General features: G+C 37.5%; 1 protein-coding gene across 1 annotated transcript in view; it reads left to right on the top strand.

Annotated features, from left to right (window-relative positions):
• LOC122808810 (homeotic protein proboscipedia-like) overlaps positions 1-16,715 on the top strand; it is a 1,259,012-nt gene that overhangs the window by 73,360 nt on the left and 1,168,937 nt on the right. Inside the window, exon 2 of the mRNA XM_044079870.1 lies at positions 13,947-14,864. Within this exon, the coding sequence (XP_043935805.1) occupies positions 13,947-14,864 (918 nt within the window). The remainder of the gene's footprint in view (positions 1-13,946; positions 14,865-16,715) is intronic.

The following is a 16,715-nucleotide window of genomic DNA, read 5'->3' as shown; positions in this document are numbered from 1 at the left end:
TGATTACAATTAGGAATTCAAACAATAGGCAAGAGGGGGCTGGAATTTATTGGAGAAAACTGGCAATGGATCCAAGCTGTTGGGAGAAAATAACTAGAGAGGAAAAGGTAATAGAATGGGAGACTCCAAGAATTTTATTTGGCCTGCAGGTTAGAGATTGCCTTCCTTATCAAGGTTTGATATTCAAGTATAGGCTTAGAGAAAGAAATAGGGAGGTCCTAGACAAAAGACCATCAGTGGTAGAGTTTTTAATAGAATCTGGAACAAGAAGGTCAAGTTAAAAGAGGAATAATTTAGTAGACCATATAAAATAGTGTGATAATTTTAAGAGTCAGTCAGAGGAGGTTAGAAAGGATTGGGAAGAGAGATTGGTTAAGCAATTCACAAAGAAACAATGGCGGATATATGTATGTCTCCCAAATATGCAACAAAATCTAGATGATTTAGGATTTTTGCTTGGAAAAGTTTACATAGATATTTTTATACCCAAAGTAGACTCCAGAGAATTTCTCCTTAGGTAGACAGCAAATGTCGGAGGTGTGATGGGAAGGAAAGAGGTAATTGGGAACATATTTTCTGGGAGTGTAATAGTTTGACAGACTTTAAGGATTCCCTGCAGATTACTCTGTCAGATATACTGGGTGAGAAAATTGGTGTAACTAGGGAAATGATTTTTCTGAGCTGTGATAAAAAATTGGAATTGCTAAGGCACAGTAAGGCCTTGATGAGGATAATTATGGTGGCTGCCAAAAAAGCAATTACTAGAAAATGGAAATCAAAGTCTAAACCAGCTGTACTAGAAGTAGTGAATATAGTAACAGAGAAAACGCTGGAAATGGGATCTTTAAAAAAGTGTTGGAGCAAATTACATATGAAGAATGGGAACTGTGGGAACAATACATGCAGGGGAGGAATGAGGTATGTAATGTTTGACTGACCTTGATTGGATACATTGTAAGTGACTTTTAATGTTTGCAGCTAGGATTATGGCAATATGATTTGTGATATAAAATGCTTGCAGCTGGGATTATGTCTGTATGGTTTGTTTTCATTTATATAAATGTATGTTTGCCTATGTCATAAGTGATACTTTAATAATTCTTGTTTAAAAAAAAGAATAAGTGGTGATATCTTTAGAAAATTGTAGGAGTAAATTACATTAAAATGGAAATTGTGGGAACCATACATGCAGAAAAATGTTTTGGAGGAAGAATGAACTTTAAGGGAAGGCAGAAACTGAACAAATTATGTAATGTTGCTTTGATTATATGATATATAACAATATATGTAATGTGTAATATTTGTAAGTGTGAACTTGTTAATATGGTTTGATTGCTTTTGTGTAAATAAGTTTGTCTGTGTCGCAAGTGATAATTGAATAAAGGTATTAAAAAATGGTTTTAATACTTTTTCTTTATGTGGGCTAATATTGTTCTACATTTAATATCAGTAGTTATCCCCTTCACACACTACATGAAAGATGCATTATACATGAATATGCAGAGTGTACTGTATATCTTAGATGTCTTATTTATAGCTAATATGTTTCCCAGTCCTGGCTAAAAGCAGTATTGACATTTCTAATGGTATCAGTCATTTATTTTATATTGATTATGGGCATTAAGCAAAGCAGGGCAGCAAGTGTCTAAACCTTAATACTGGTGCTATGTCACAAACATTAAGAACAACTGATACTTTGTAAAGTTTTAACTTATCGCACTTTTATTTCCCTTACCCAAAGCATTATAATAGTTGTTCCTTGGGTGGATCATTTCACCATTAAATAATAAATACTGATAACCAGACTATCATTAGTCAAACATCTTTTAGTCCAGTTGGTCTATATAAATATATACTATTTTAAAAATAAATACTGTAGGCAGGGTGCAAATGCATCTGTGCTGACAGTACAGATATAGATGGGGAATGCTCATTCATTTAACTTGTCAAATTTGATCATAAAAACCAGCAACATTATCAAAAATAATGTACAATTGGTGACTAAACCAATGAACACATAATGAGATTTTGTAGTGCTCACAATAAATAAAGAACTTAATTGGTACACGCTTACATGATACCTTAATTTACAGTAAATCATTAAGTCTGGGGCAGTAAAAACTGCCTAGTAGTACAATCCTTCTTTGTATAAAATTGGAGATAAATACCCAGTAGAAATCGGTGGTCCAGGGGTCATCCTATCAAAGTGCCTTATAGTAAGGTGAACAGTCAGGTATTTGAACAATGCATTTTCAATTTTTTTTTTGTACATTATTTATTTACCTGTTCTGATTTATGTGTACTTAATTGAGATTATGCCCCCTGCTTGCCTTAAGAATTAGGAGATCATGCTGTATGCTGTAGAAGTACAACTATCCATGAGACTTACTTTGAACATTTTTATGAATTCATAGGTTCGTAAGCTCATAGGTTGTTACTAGGCTAACAACCACTAGGATACTTACACGCTTGTCTACACACCCCAAACCATTTGGGTCCCTAACATCATGGACATCTGTACAGGTGGGGGACAATGTTAGAGAGATAACTATGGATTTGTAGGGGGTTGTTAGTTAGGATAATACATTTCTTATTGACAGCTTCTGTCCATAAAGCATATGGGGGCCAGACCTGGGGTAAATTTGTGATTTTCCCATCCAGTTGTCAAGGTTTCTTTTGAATAAAGTCAGAGAGGAACTCTGTTCTACATGGATGGGAAGCTTATTCCATAGTGCAGGGATCCTTTTGGAGATACATCTGTCTCTCCAGCATATTATGTTTGTCACACGTGAAAGTGAGATCCTTGGATCTAGTGTTTCTAGTGCTGTTTGTTTTGCACATGTGCTACAGATCCATCAGGGCTGGGTTTGAGGAAACCCTGTAAGCCATTTGGAGATCCCTTCTCAGCAGCCTGTAGGAGACTGAATGCAGAGACAGAGCATTTTGGTGATCAGTGTAGGACAGAGTATACATGCCCTGAATTCTCCTGGTGAGAAACATTTGTGGGTGTGCCAACTTTTGCAAGTGTCTGGTTAAATACATGCCAAAGAAGGCAGTGTATTCAATGATGTCTGATAAGGCCCGGGTAGAGTGGTACTCTAACTTCCTTGGACCTGGATGTCATGCCCTTGCCTATAAGTTGGGAGACGTAGAATGATTTTCTTATTATCTTGTTTAAGTCTTGGTCAAATGCCAGATGGTGGTCTACATATGTTCGCAGATTCCTTATTACTGGGTTGAATCGATTGGGAAACTGTCAACCCAAATTAATTACTCAAAGAGCATTATAATGTATTTTTTAGCATTGAGTTTTAGGCCATGGTTTTGGCACCAGTCATCTGTCTGTGTTAAACCTAATTGCAAGATGTTGGTGTCTTGTTGGGATTTATAATAGCTCCCAATTTACAATAATCTGTGAACTTGGTGAACCAGAGCCTTGAACATTAGCCCATGACTTCCAAAAAGTATATGCCAAATCCTAGTGAGCCCAGCACAGAACCCTGGGGTACTCTGCTGGTGACCGATCTCTTGATGGGGTGGTCTCACCGATCCTGACCTCTTGAGTCCTGTCTGTTAGCCAGCCAGCAAACCAACCAGCTATGTAAGGATTTATGCCTTGCTTAGAGAGTTTGTCAACAATGCCAGAGTGGGGTATTACGTTAAATCTGTTAGCCAGGTCAAGATAAAACAGAATGCTTTGCTTTATACTTATCCATTGCCTTGGTGACCCTGTGGAAAAAGTCTACCAGGTTAAGTAAGCATGACTTTCCCTTATTAAAGCCAAATTTTGATGGGTCCAGTGTCTGTAGATTGCCCGTGTCCTTGTTTATAATTTCCATGATAATTAATTTCATGGCTTTGCATATTAGTCTTGTTAGACTGGATAGGTCTGTAGTTCTCTAGGTCAGTTGATGGTCTGTCCTTGTGGAGGGAAATGACAGTTATATACCTCCATTCACTTGGTGCGCCACCTGTTTCAAGTTGTTCAGTATTTCAAGATACTAAACACAATTTAAAAACAGAAGTGGACTGAGCAAGCGTCACTTAAAATGAACTTTAATAACTGTAAAGCACTTTTCGTTTGTGTGTCATGCACAAACTTCTTCAGACAATAAATTACTGACAACATCATCCTTTTATACAGCAGCTGTTTCCTCTATCAAAGTTAGCATTGTATAATCAAGCTTTAAAGGAATACTGACCCTGAACCATCAACAGTGCAATTCCAAACCATAGCATGTCCTGTTAACATCTTGCGTTTGATGCATTAAAAGTGTATAAATGAAAATAAGAAAAGTAAAAAAATGTGAGAATAAAAATAATAAAAAAAGAATAACTAATGTTGATAAAATGTACATAATTTGGTTGCTTCCAACGATTAATAATTCATCTAACTAAACTTTTAAGTTTTAGAATGCTGCTAATAGAGCTCAGAGAGATCAGGTTACCCAGAACCCAAGAGGGGGTCCAGTAGGGTTAAAATTGGAAGAGCTCGAACTCTCTTGGCAAATCAGGCTGAATGCGTACAATTCGCCTGGAATAAATGAAAGCTGCTCTTATTATTTTTGTTAAAATAACAGGACATACTATGGTTTGGAATTGCACTGTTGATGGTTCAGGGTCAGTATTCCTTTAAAGCTTGATTAGTATGCTAACAATGCTAACTTTGATAGAGGAAACAGCTGCTGTATAAAAGGATGATGTTGTCAGTAATTTATTGTCTGAAGAAGTTTGTGCATGACACAAACGAAAAGCGCTTTACAGTTATTAAAGTTTATTTTAAGTCGTGCTTGCTCAGTCCGCTTCTATTTTTAAATTGAGTTTAGTCTGTTGGTTTGTCAGTTTTTTTAACAGTATTTCAAGATGTTGTTGTCAGGACACATGGCAACAGTGTTCTTGGCTTTAATGAGTGCTGCCAACACCTGGTCCCTGCTAATATCTTGGGGAAATAGATATTGAAGCAACATAGAGATGTTGCATTTGTTGTTAGAGCAAAATTGTTGTCAGGACACATGGAGACAATGTTCTTGGCTTTAATGAGTACTGCCAGCACCTGGTCCCTGCTAATAGCTGGGGGGAAATAGATATTGAAGCAACATAGAGATGTCGCATTTGCTGTTAGAGCCACATTTGGTCCCAAATGCTTATTTTAAATTGCCAAACTCCAACATTTGCAATATGTTGAGTTTAAAATGAAGTTAGCAGTTATCCACAAATTAACAAATATAAAAGTTAACAAAATCTAAGTATATAGCATTCTGACATTGGTCTTAATAAAAAAAAATAAAAGTGTCCTTTTAAACTGGAAAAATGAAAACCAGTCAACACTACTTTGGCACCATTTTTTGCAGTGACTATAATCTCTACCAGCATTATCAAAATGGTGAAAAAAAATTGCATTGACAAATAGTTAGTGGCTACCTACCACCATATGTAAAATATATTTCCTTTTCCTTAGCCAGCAAGAAAATAAAAAAAATGTGTATAGAGTATAAATTAAATTGAACTATATAACAGTATTGCACCACAGTTAATTTGATGAACTAAACTTTAAGAAACTTTTATTTGTCTTGAATAGTTGAACATCTGTCTTAACAGTAAGATAGGGAGGCAGCTAATTCTTGCACCCAGGTGTCTAAATTTTTAAATCTGTTATCTGCAACTATTTGGATCTTCCTTGAGGAAGTCAGAAAATACCCCCCGCTTACAAATTTTCTTTAAGTAAATGCTAGGACTCCATTCAACTTGGCTACAATGTAATAGTCTTCCACATTTATTTATCTACTTTCTGATGATGGATAGAAGTTGAATGCTCATCATTCATATTGCTACAGTAGTTCTTAGGCTATATGTGTTGTTTCCCACCTAGGAAACGACCACTGGCCAGCTTGGCTAATCCCTAGGAGGGACATCTCGGCTTTCTTCAGTACTTTCTTGTCATCTTGAGAAGAAGCATATCTTTGACTTCACAGAATCAACAATCTGCAAAAAGATTCATTTCTGGCAGATGAATTCCCACTGGGGAACCCCCGCCACTCAAAACTTATTGCCCTTTTATAAAAATATTATTTTGTCCAAAAGCAGTATTTCCATACAAAACAGGTATTTTTTCTCAAAATCAGAAGTTTACTGTCAGGGACCATGATTTTTTTTTTTAGCTTGGAATGTTTATTAAGGTATTTGGGGCCAGTTTTGTGAAAACTTGTGTACTGCTTGTGTAAACTTTGAATTTTGAAAAACAGGAAAGTTAACGGAGAAAAAGGGCTGAGGAATCTGGTGTGAATGTAATGCTTATGTTCACTTTGTAGCAAACTGTCTTCCATTTTGATCCTGTCAGAGTGTGTGTGTGTGTGTGTGTGTGTGTGTGTGTGTGTGTGTGTGTGTGTGTGTGTGTGTGTGTGCGCGTGTGTGTGTTTAAACAGTAGTGATGGAAATTCTGTTCTATTTTTACAATTTATAATCTAATGGCCTGTGAAAAGTGATTAGATTGTAAGAGTGATGCTTGTGAACACTCAGTGAAAACTTACTATCAGACCGACTCACTCCAGCTCCTGTTACTGCTTTTGGTGCTTCTTCTTTGGTTACAACATGGATACTTATTCCGGTATAGCTGGGGCTTCTCCCACAATACCTAGGTAGAAAAAATAAGCTACCAAGAAGTCCTTGCCATTGTTGTGGACTTAGTCAATGCTTCAGCTGATAGTTGGTAGACCTGCAGTGACCACTGATTGTTTCTCAGACCACTCCCTCACTTCTCCGGCTTCTTCTGTTGTAGTCTTTTTGGCAAGCATGAACCAGGGATTAGCCACGTCTTCTCTGGCTGCTCCAGTGCTTGACATGTGCATTGGAAAATCAATTTTAATGGGTCTGAGAGACACTCTGTGAGATTCTTCTTGCAGTAACCAGGGCAAGAGACCAGTGGACTGGGAAGACATCCCTCCTCTGAGTCAGTCCTCTTATGCTGGAAGACCTATTTTAAAAAAAAAAAAGTTAAATACTCTTCTTCTAATTAACTTTTTATGGTTAAAAAAAGTTCCTTACCTAGTCTAGACAGGCACTGGCAGTAAATCCTGATACATAGAATCCTTTCCAGATGGACATTCCCTGTAAAATTATTTCAGATGAAACTGTTTCATCATTCTGATTTTGACAGAGATAGGACTTATTTTCTTATAGATTCCCAAGCCCAGCGCTTAGATTTGGGGGGGGGGGGGGGCAACTGCAATTCTTATCCTCATGTGGAAGAATTTTCTTTTAATCAGACCTGTGCCAGGATAAATGAGGTATTTTTATGGGAACAAATAGATGTTTCCCTGAAGTGACGTGATATGTTATAAATGGATATACCTCATTGCTCTCCAATCTCTCCAATATGGCCATTCCTGGAGGATGGGTTGGACACTGTCAGTACTTTGATGCCCAGCCTTCATTCCCTAAAAAGCAGATATATGGCAACATTTATGCTCTGTCCAATGGACAGTCTGAGGGAAATGGCTTCTATACTTCGTACAGAAGAAAGCTGTTTTTTTAACTGTATTGGTTCTACCCTTTCACAGGTATCTAAAATGCTTTGAAGAGTATGTTTAATGGTGGAGATACTGTCTAGGGTCACTGCTACTGGTTTAGTGTTAAGATGATATTCTTGGGTACATTACCAAGAGTTTGCTGATGATTTTTAAAGTCTGAAATCTTGGATTCAGCTTTAGATAAGGAGATATTGTTTGGCACTCTCCTGGCAAACAAAATGCAAACAAGAGATGGTCAGAAGGTAACAAAAAAAAAATTATGGGTCCTTTCTAGAAAAAGGAATAGACCGACAGTACAGAATGACTATGCCATCATTCTTTACCCTCTCCAATCCGGCCAATATTTCTTCATATCTGTCCCAGAAACCTGGCCTTTAACATTCCCCTTTGGAATAAGACTATTTTGGATTTCTGGGTGTTAAAAGTGATGTAGAAGGGTTTCATATGGCACAGGATACAAAAACCTCCTTTCTAGGGAATTCCTCCTCGCCCTCCAAACCAAATGGAATTTTTTCTCTTAGGCTCTTCAGTCTTTATGCACCCAGGGAGTCAGAGAGCCAGCATATTTAAGAACAAGAGTTCTGTAACAATGTTTCTGGTGCCAAAGAATGAGTTTTTTTTTGAAGACTTGTACTAGAGCTTTCATTTTTAAATTTGTATGTGAAAATCCCAAATGTTGACCTTAACAGAAACTGTTACCACTCATTCCTCACAAGTTACTTTATAACTCTAGACAGAAAAAAAATGCTTATTGCTATATTCCCATAGCTATACGCTACAGAAATTTCTAAGGGTCTGTATTTCTGGGTCACATTATCAGTTCTCTGCATTACCCTTTGGTTTGTATACAGCTCCAAGCTCGCAACATGTCTAGCCCCAGTCAAAACTTATTGCAGATTGAATGGCATTCATATCTTTCCTTATTTAGACAATTGCTTATCTTTGCAGAGTACTTGTCCAGATGTCAAGAGTCCTTAACCACTTGACCAGTCTGGGCTTCTAGATACATTTTGCAAAACCCTCCATGACTCCATCTCACAGGATTATGTTTCTGGATGCCTTATAGATACTTCTCTTCAAAAGGCCTTATTAATACAAAAACAAGGTGGTATTTATCTGGATTTTTTTCCTCAACTTCCATAATCAGTGTCAAGCTCCTGCAAGAGAATTTCTTAGGATCCTAAGGTTCATGGCCTCAATGATTGCCATGAAACCTCTTGCCAGATTACACATGAAAAAGGTGCAGTTTCTTTTTTTTTTTCTTTTAAAAAACAATCTGTGATCACAGACACATCTGCTAGAGGAGTAAAGGTGCAAGGTCTGTGGAATCCCTCAGGCACACCAAATCACATCATCTGAAAAGAGACATTGGCTGTGATCCATGCCTTTAAGTTTCTCCATCTTATTTAGTCCCCAGGAAGTCACGTGATTTACCGACCAGTAATGTGGTATATCAACCACCATGGAGGTACAAGATTGTATCTCCTATACAGGTTGACAGTGATGGCTTGGGAGTTAGCTCTTCCGAATTTCCAGGGATTTTACATTCTGTCAGAGCAAAACATGATATGCTGACCAGGACCAAGTCAGGCACTCATGAATTTAAACAGAATGAGTAGGTCTTCCAGGATTTGATCCAGTTGTGGGGAACACCTCAAATAGATCTTTTTACCTCCTTTCAAAACAGACAACTAAACAAGATTTTTTTTCCAGGACGTCTTGCAAACAAGACTAGGAAATAAATGCATTTTCATATCCTTAGAAGGGAATGTTATGTTCCTTTGTGTTTCCACCCTTTCCACTAATATCCAGGGTAATTCTAAAGATTCAAAAGAATACCCCAAAAATGATTGTGGTCACCATCTTTTGTCCCAGAGATCATTGGTTCTTTCTTCTTATGGAATTGGCTGACGGCAATTACCACAGGCTTCCTCATAATCTAAATCTACTCGCACAAGACAGTGGGAACTTGATATACCCTAATATCAACAAATTTCAGCTGACTGTCTGAATAATTCAATTTAAATATCTTTTAGGCACCTGTTTCACCAGGCATGCCACAGTACTAAAGGAGGGAATAAAGCCTACTACTAGAATACCCTGTGTTGGAAAGTGGAACTGATTTTTCTAGTTGGTGCCTCACCAAGGACCAGGAGCCCATCAGGGAATTTGTACCACTAGTTCTCAAATATTTATGTGAGTTACTTGTTTATGGCTTCTCTTATTCCTCTTTAAAGGTTCACCTTGTGACTGTTTCAGCATGTCTCCCCATGGATCCTCTTCTTTCTTCTTTTTGCTGTTAAACAGTTTTTGAAAGGAGTTTTACACCTGAAATCTCCTCGTAAACAGGTTTCTGGAATTTCAACTATGTCCTGGAGAAATTGCCTATGTCATCTTTTTATTCATCATTGTTCTAACATCTGCAAGCAAGAAGAGTATCTGAGTTGCAAGCTGTCATGGTGGGTGAACCCTATCAGATTTCAGTAGGACAAGGTATCTTTAAAAAAACCCTCATTCATGCCAAAACTTGATTTGGAGTTTACTTTAAATCAAACCACTAAGCTCCCAGTTTTCTACCTAGAACCGAAAAACCAGGGAGAACAGGTTCTGCATACTATGGATGTGCATAGGCAGCTTAGGTGCTATCTTTACAGAATTAAACCCTTCGGAAAAGCTGATCAGCTATTTACTTCTTAGTAAGGATCAGAAAAGGAACACCCTGGATCTAACGGACAATTTACAGGTGCTTGTCTTCAGCAATTTTTTTTTTTTTTTTTTTTTTATTCCCAGCATGGCAAATCCATTCCAGGCAGTATCAAAGCACATTCCACTAGAGACTTGTCTTCTTCGATGGCATACTGGAAAGAGGTGGATTCTAGAAGCATTCTGGAGGCAGCTACATCATCCTCTGTACATACTTTTACAAAACATTACAGACTGGATTCCTTTTGTAGGGTCAAGTGAAATTTTGCTAGGTCCATTCCAGGGGCCAGGGGCTTCTGGATCCATATCCATCCACCTTCCAGGTTGGATAGGCTTTTGTATTCAACCTTTGTGGTCCAAGAGCTGGTGCAGCAGTGGGAATGATGAACTTATTACTGTTGTGTAAGTCACGCTTATTCATAACAGTATATGGGTGTAGCTGGAGTGTAATGTAGGGTTGCTCGTTTCAACTTTATATGTCTTATTGTTATTGTTGTTTGGGTATTTCAGGATTGTTGGGCTCTTCTGTCTTTTTATGTGCAAGAAAGTCCTGAAGAAAGCTTCACTTCAATTGCTGATGTGCAAGAAAGTCCTGAAGAAAGCTTCACTTCAATTGCTGATTTCCCTTCTAGGGATTAGACAATCAGCTGTCAGAGTGAAGGAGTGTGTGTGTGTGTGTGTGTGTGTGTGTGTGTGTGTGTGTGTGTGTGTGTGTGTGTGTGTGTGTGTGTGTGTGCATGTATGCACGCGCATGTGTGTGTGTGTTGATGGAAGCCACAGCTTTTTAAAGTTGTCTAGTTGTTGTTTCCCAGGTGGGAAACAACCCATAAGTATGCTACTACTGCTACTGCAGCAGTGAGGCATTCAGACATTTACTGATATGGGTAAGTGCAACTTGCACAACTGTACTTTACCTGCTTCTCATCCAAAAAGTTTTTTCTGTTGGTGTCTCCGTCAAATTATCTTTCTTGGTCCTTCCATCCTTCCACCATTCAATAAATGCCTTGTGCACTTTGATAAACTCTAATTTCTGTGGGGTTGACCATTGTAATCTGTTCCTTTCTCGCAATGCATGTTGACATCGTTCTGTTTGTATCACCCCCCCCCCACGCAGCAGTAATATTCTCTTCTGTAAACTCACCAAGTTTGTATACTCACTTAGGTACATTTGTACTGACTTGGGCTAAGTCTGCTTTGTGAACTGCCTTCATTAATAGACTTTTGAAAGTTAGCCCCACCCAATGTCATTAAATTATATATGTGTAAGTAACCATACCTCCTATTCAGAAAACCAGCCATCTTCTTACACGTCAAATTAGCACACCCGCCTACATCACCAGTAGTTTAATATTAAAAGAAGTAAACCCATTCATCTGACCTTCATCCCAAAATTCCATCCCCAGTCAACTGTTGTAAATTTTAACACTGTACTGCACACACTTCTCACCGTACAACCCAATTCTTGTATGGTTACATTGTAAAACTCTCCTGCCCTCCATTCCCTTTAAACATAGTACCAGTCTTAACAATTATTTACAGGAAGTTGTGCATGGTAATAAGACAATATGGTATCATAATGACACTAACTACAAAATGTCTCCTCCAAACTCAGTACTGCACATATGTCTCCGTCTCTCTTTCACCTTTCTGACACTATCCCTATAGCTCCTACACCCAACTCCATATCTTATTCACTTGCCAAGAACTCTATTCGAATTGATATCACTACTCACTGCAAGGAGATTCTTAAATTTTTAAATTGCATGTCCAAAAAGTAATTCCTGATTTAAAATCACTTGCTTAAAACTAAACTATACTATACCAGCAAGTAAGTTTAAAAATCTTATTGTCAAGCTTAATTATCTTTCTCAGAAACTAATGCTGTCCTAGGGCATTCAAACCTGGTTCAACCATAACTAACAACCAACCACTTATAACAAAAACAGTCCTTTGTAATATCACAAATTAGTATAAACCATACATTCCTAAAAACTAGCTGCATATCCCTTGCAGCATCAATAATAAGTGGATCACACTGGAAGCTTGGTTCAGCGTAGAACAACCTTACATTGTAACTCTGTCAGAAACCTGGACCCAGTTTTTGCCCCTGAGCATGTATTCAGAGTAATTATAACCTAATCTTCAATAACAATACTAAAAATGTCGGAGAGCTATGCTCATCCTCAGAAAAAAAATCCCATCCATATAACTTAGACAAAAAAAAACAGTTGATGACAAAATCCCTAACTGGGTTGTTGAGCATTTTACTATAGAAGACAGCTAAATATCTCTTGTGACTGTTTTACTCCCCTCCCCCTTCCTGTATGACTATAATTCAACAAACTCTAGTATTTCTCCTCAAAACTTACCTAAAGACTGCATTATGCTTTGAGACTGCAATATCACAGCTCTAGAATTAGAATTAAAAAAAAAGGAAAATGCTACAAACTGAAAGCCTTCACCAATTGCTTCAACAGCCCATAAGACCAAACATAACTCTCTGGGAAATCACTCTTTTTTATAAGACTTTATAAAAACTTATGTAAAGCACAGGTGTACCAATATTGACATAAAATTTACTTTAATCAGTGATCATTGCCACATCTCTTTGTCTTGGTCTTTAGAGACAAAAACAAAAAAAAAGATCACCAGAAATAATTATAGGAAGACCCTTTCCCCAAAATAAAGTCCAGCAACTTAACACTTGTCTGCTTAATATCGATTAGTCCCAGTTTTATACCTTTCAAGACCATGAAATGTGTTATCATTATTTGCCAATGTTCTTGCTCAGATTCAGGAAACTTTTTTCCCCTCTTTTACAAGGCAGCTCAGAGATCAAGCAAGCCCTTACCTTAATAATAACATAATACAAAAAATGAAGGAAAGGGACTCTTACAACATCCTGCACCAATAATTCTTAACTCTGAGAATACTGCCAAATCATTATATCAAAGACAATGGCAGGGGTTACAGATGGATGGATGGAATAAGAATATGCATTCTTAAACATCTTTATTATATAATCATTGCAACAGTGTCATAGGTACAGTTACCACTATGGCTTGTTTTCTTTTCTATTAATGTATTTCTCATTGTCTTCATGCAGTATGTATTCATTTTATTTTAATTATCATTCACTCCCAACAGTACATAAATTAATCAGTTCTTGCTCTCCCATAAACCTCACTCCTCCTGAACATTATTCTACATTTATTTCTATGTAATTTGCTCCTTCACATTTTTATAGATCCTACCTCCAGTTCTTTATCTATATTGCAAAATTCAGTACTTCAGTCACAGTGGGTTTAGATTTTGATATAAATCTATTTTTTTTTATTCTTGTATATTGTGGAATACAAAATGGCATTTAAAATGTTTGCTGTCATTACCATTGAGATTGTAGCTTCTCCTTTGTCTTTGGGGCATGGAGAGTAATGTATGGACACTTATCTGGTAATTTTCCCACTAGCATTCCCTGAAAGTATCGTGAGAATCAGTTAAAACTATTTGGAGATGTAGACATTTACATGTATGAAGTCAAAATAATTTATTTCATTCTCTGTGGGTAGACAATTGATTGACAACCCCAAATGATGTCACCTTCTTGGTATCATTGTACTTCTAATAAGTGTTATTTCTATACAGTGGTATAGAGCTTTCATTTTAGTATGAAGGCCCCTTTAGGGCTAGAGTGCTAACAATGTTACTGTTTTTTAGTAGGCAAAGAAACTGAGGAAGAGGACGAGAAAGATGAAGGTTACCCAAATGACTCCTTGATCTGCAGTGAACGACTGCCCTCAACTGATGTGGATACCACAGGAGAACAGAGTGAGGGGTTGGCGAGTAGTTGTGATAGCGATGAGGGAGAAAATGAAGATGAGCAGGACAATGACATGTTGGATTCTCATGATGATCATCCTCTCCATTCTTTCCGGACTGTGATAATCCATGATGAACCAGTTGGAGTTATTGATACTGAGGAAGAAACTACTCTTGTGACATCTCAGGGAGAGTTCTGCATGGTCCAAGTTTCAGAGGATCCACCTTCTCAAGAGCCATCCTTTCTTCCACAGGTCCCTCCCAGTACAGATTGCCAGCTGAACTTTGTAACAGTATGCAGTCGTGTGCCAGGGTTCTTTGATGACATGACTGCAAGTGGCCGAGTGCCTCAGCACACAGGGTTAGATGCTTTTGGTAGTGTCTCTCAGAGTTATGGTGGTGATGTAACCCTAGGGCACCAGCAACAACAACAAACAAATCTGCTTCATTCCTCACAACCCTATAAACATAAGAATTTTTCTGAGTCCCTCATGCTACAGAATGATCCAGACATTGATATAACAAGCAATGCAATGCAAGAAGAGCCAAGACTCAGAATCCCATCTGCAGTCCTAAATTTAGGGAATTATCAGCCTGTGAATCTTAAAATTAACCCAGCCTATGCCACCAGGCGTTCACTGAGATGTGCAGCCAACCGAGGACCAGTAAAGACCTTCCCTATGACATACAGTGGAGAAAGTCAAAGAGCTTCTCATGTGGAGCCAGCGACTGAGCAGGCAGACAAGAGGTCCTTACCTGAGGATGGAGCAGGGCCTCAAGTGCCCAAGAAAAAAACTCGCACCTTATATAGTGCTGGTAAGAAATTATAGTGCAGGTATTATGCTTTCTCCATTTCGTTGTTATAATTATTAATACTGGCAGCTGCATAAGCAGAAAGGGCTAAAATGAATCTATTGGTTTGTAATAAGTACTGCTTTTATTCTCGGTGTGGAATAAAGGCATGTGTGAATTTTGAGTTAGTATATTTAATATTTAATCAGTAGGGGATGCAGCCTCCCCTATGAAGAGGGGGTACAGGGCAGCTTGCCTCCCTGCAAAAAATTGTTAATTTTTTTTTTTTTAATTGCTTGTGCAAAGCTTCTTTCTTTGGGCATGTGTGGTAATGTGTCAACATTCATTTTGTCGACCTTTTGAAGTGAACGTGTCTGAGGTCAATGTGTGGGCTACTAGACTAAAAGGTTTGTGTGTGTGTGTGTGTGTGTGTGTGTGTGTGTGTGTGTGTGTGTGTGTGTGTATGTTTAAATACATATCACTACAAGTACAAAATCAGTCACTCAAACATAATATATACAGCAGTTTAAATAATCTGAATTTTTTTTGTCCTGTGGTCAGATAGTAGAGTGTTCATGGAAAATGACTACTCATTGTACACCAGGCAGAAGAGGAGTACATTTGTTCTCATGTATTCACGGAATGTCGAGAAGCATGTGTGAGATTAAAATTACTATACCCAGCTATCTTCAAAATATTCTTCCCTAGAGGGCCAAAATTATTTTTTGATAAAGTACATGCTATGGAGGAAATACAAAAGTTTGTCCAACAAAAAGTGAGCTGTAAAATGGAAGGAGATTCTCCTTCTTGTAGTAAAGACCATGCAGAGACTGTGCCAGTGAAACCTCTTCCAATCTTTCAATGGAAAATGCTGGAGAAAAGGAAGGGAGCATGAGAGTTGACTAGGAGAATTGAGAGTATGTTGGAAATGAAGCAGAGACAAGATCTGGGAGATGGAGATGAACAGAAATAAAAACAGTAACTGGGGAATTGACAAATGTGTGGTTACAAAACAATAATTACATTTGCAAAATATGACAGAACATGAAAATCTGGAAATATTGGACTTTTTTGGGCTTTGGACTTGTTGCAAACTATATGTCCTACTTCAGTAATGTTCAGAAAAATACTCTGGGGAGGGGAAGAAGCGGGAGAAAGTCAACTGTAAGTAAAACAGAATTCTTTCGTAATAGTAGTGTTTTTATAGTGCATGATTTTGTTTGCATGCTATAAAGTTTTCTCAGTTATTTTTAAGTGTAAAGGGGATACTATTGTAAATGGGTAGTCCTGTTTTTTTCTCCCTTCATCTGTCTTTCTCCTTGTTCAGTTTTAAAAAATGTAGGCACTGCAATGTAACAAAAAGAAGAAGAAGATAAGTCTGGTTAAAAGAGCATGACAAAAGAAAAATTAATGGACTTTTTCTCATTCTTGTATGTGTGGAGGGTGACTGGATTGGGGCCCTTGGCTTGATCTAGTAACAAGTTCTAAGAGAGAGCAAGTAATTGAAAAATAATATTGAATTTTATAAGGCTTTTTCTAGCAAATAAATGTATGCTTGGCAAATAAGTGTATACTTCTGATAAAGAAAGATTGGGTACAGTCTGATAAAGAGAAACTGGCTAGAAAAAAAGAGAAATTGGATAGGGGATAATGTTCTCTGAAAGCATTCAGGTATATTCCCAGCTGGGAGAGCTATGAAGATGAAACAAAACCAGACATCACTTAATAGATACAGAGTTGTGTGTGTTAGTATTAAGTTAATAGGTTTTAGGTGGGTGTTTTTTTTTTTTTTTTTTTTTGAGCACTTTCAATAAAACAAAAAAGTTTTGTAAGATGTGACATAGGCTGAAATGGATATGACAACAAACAAATGTA

Source organism: Protopterus annectens, chromosome 8.part0, assembly GCF_019279795.1.
Source record: "Protopterus annectens isolate FY-2018-M chromosome 8.part0, PAN1.0, whole genome shotgun sequence".
In the NCBI taxonomy this organism is placed as follows: Eukaryota; Metazoa; Chordata; order Ceratodontiformes; family Protopteridae; genus Protopterus; species Protopterus annectens.
Note: the sequence above shows the minus strand (reverse complement) of the source record. Positions and strands in the feature narration are given on the sequence as shown.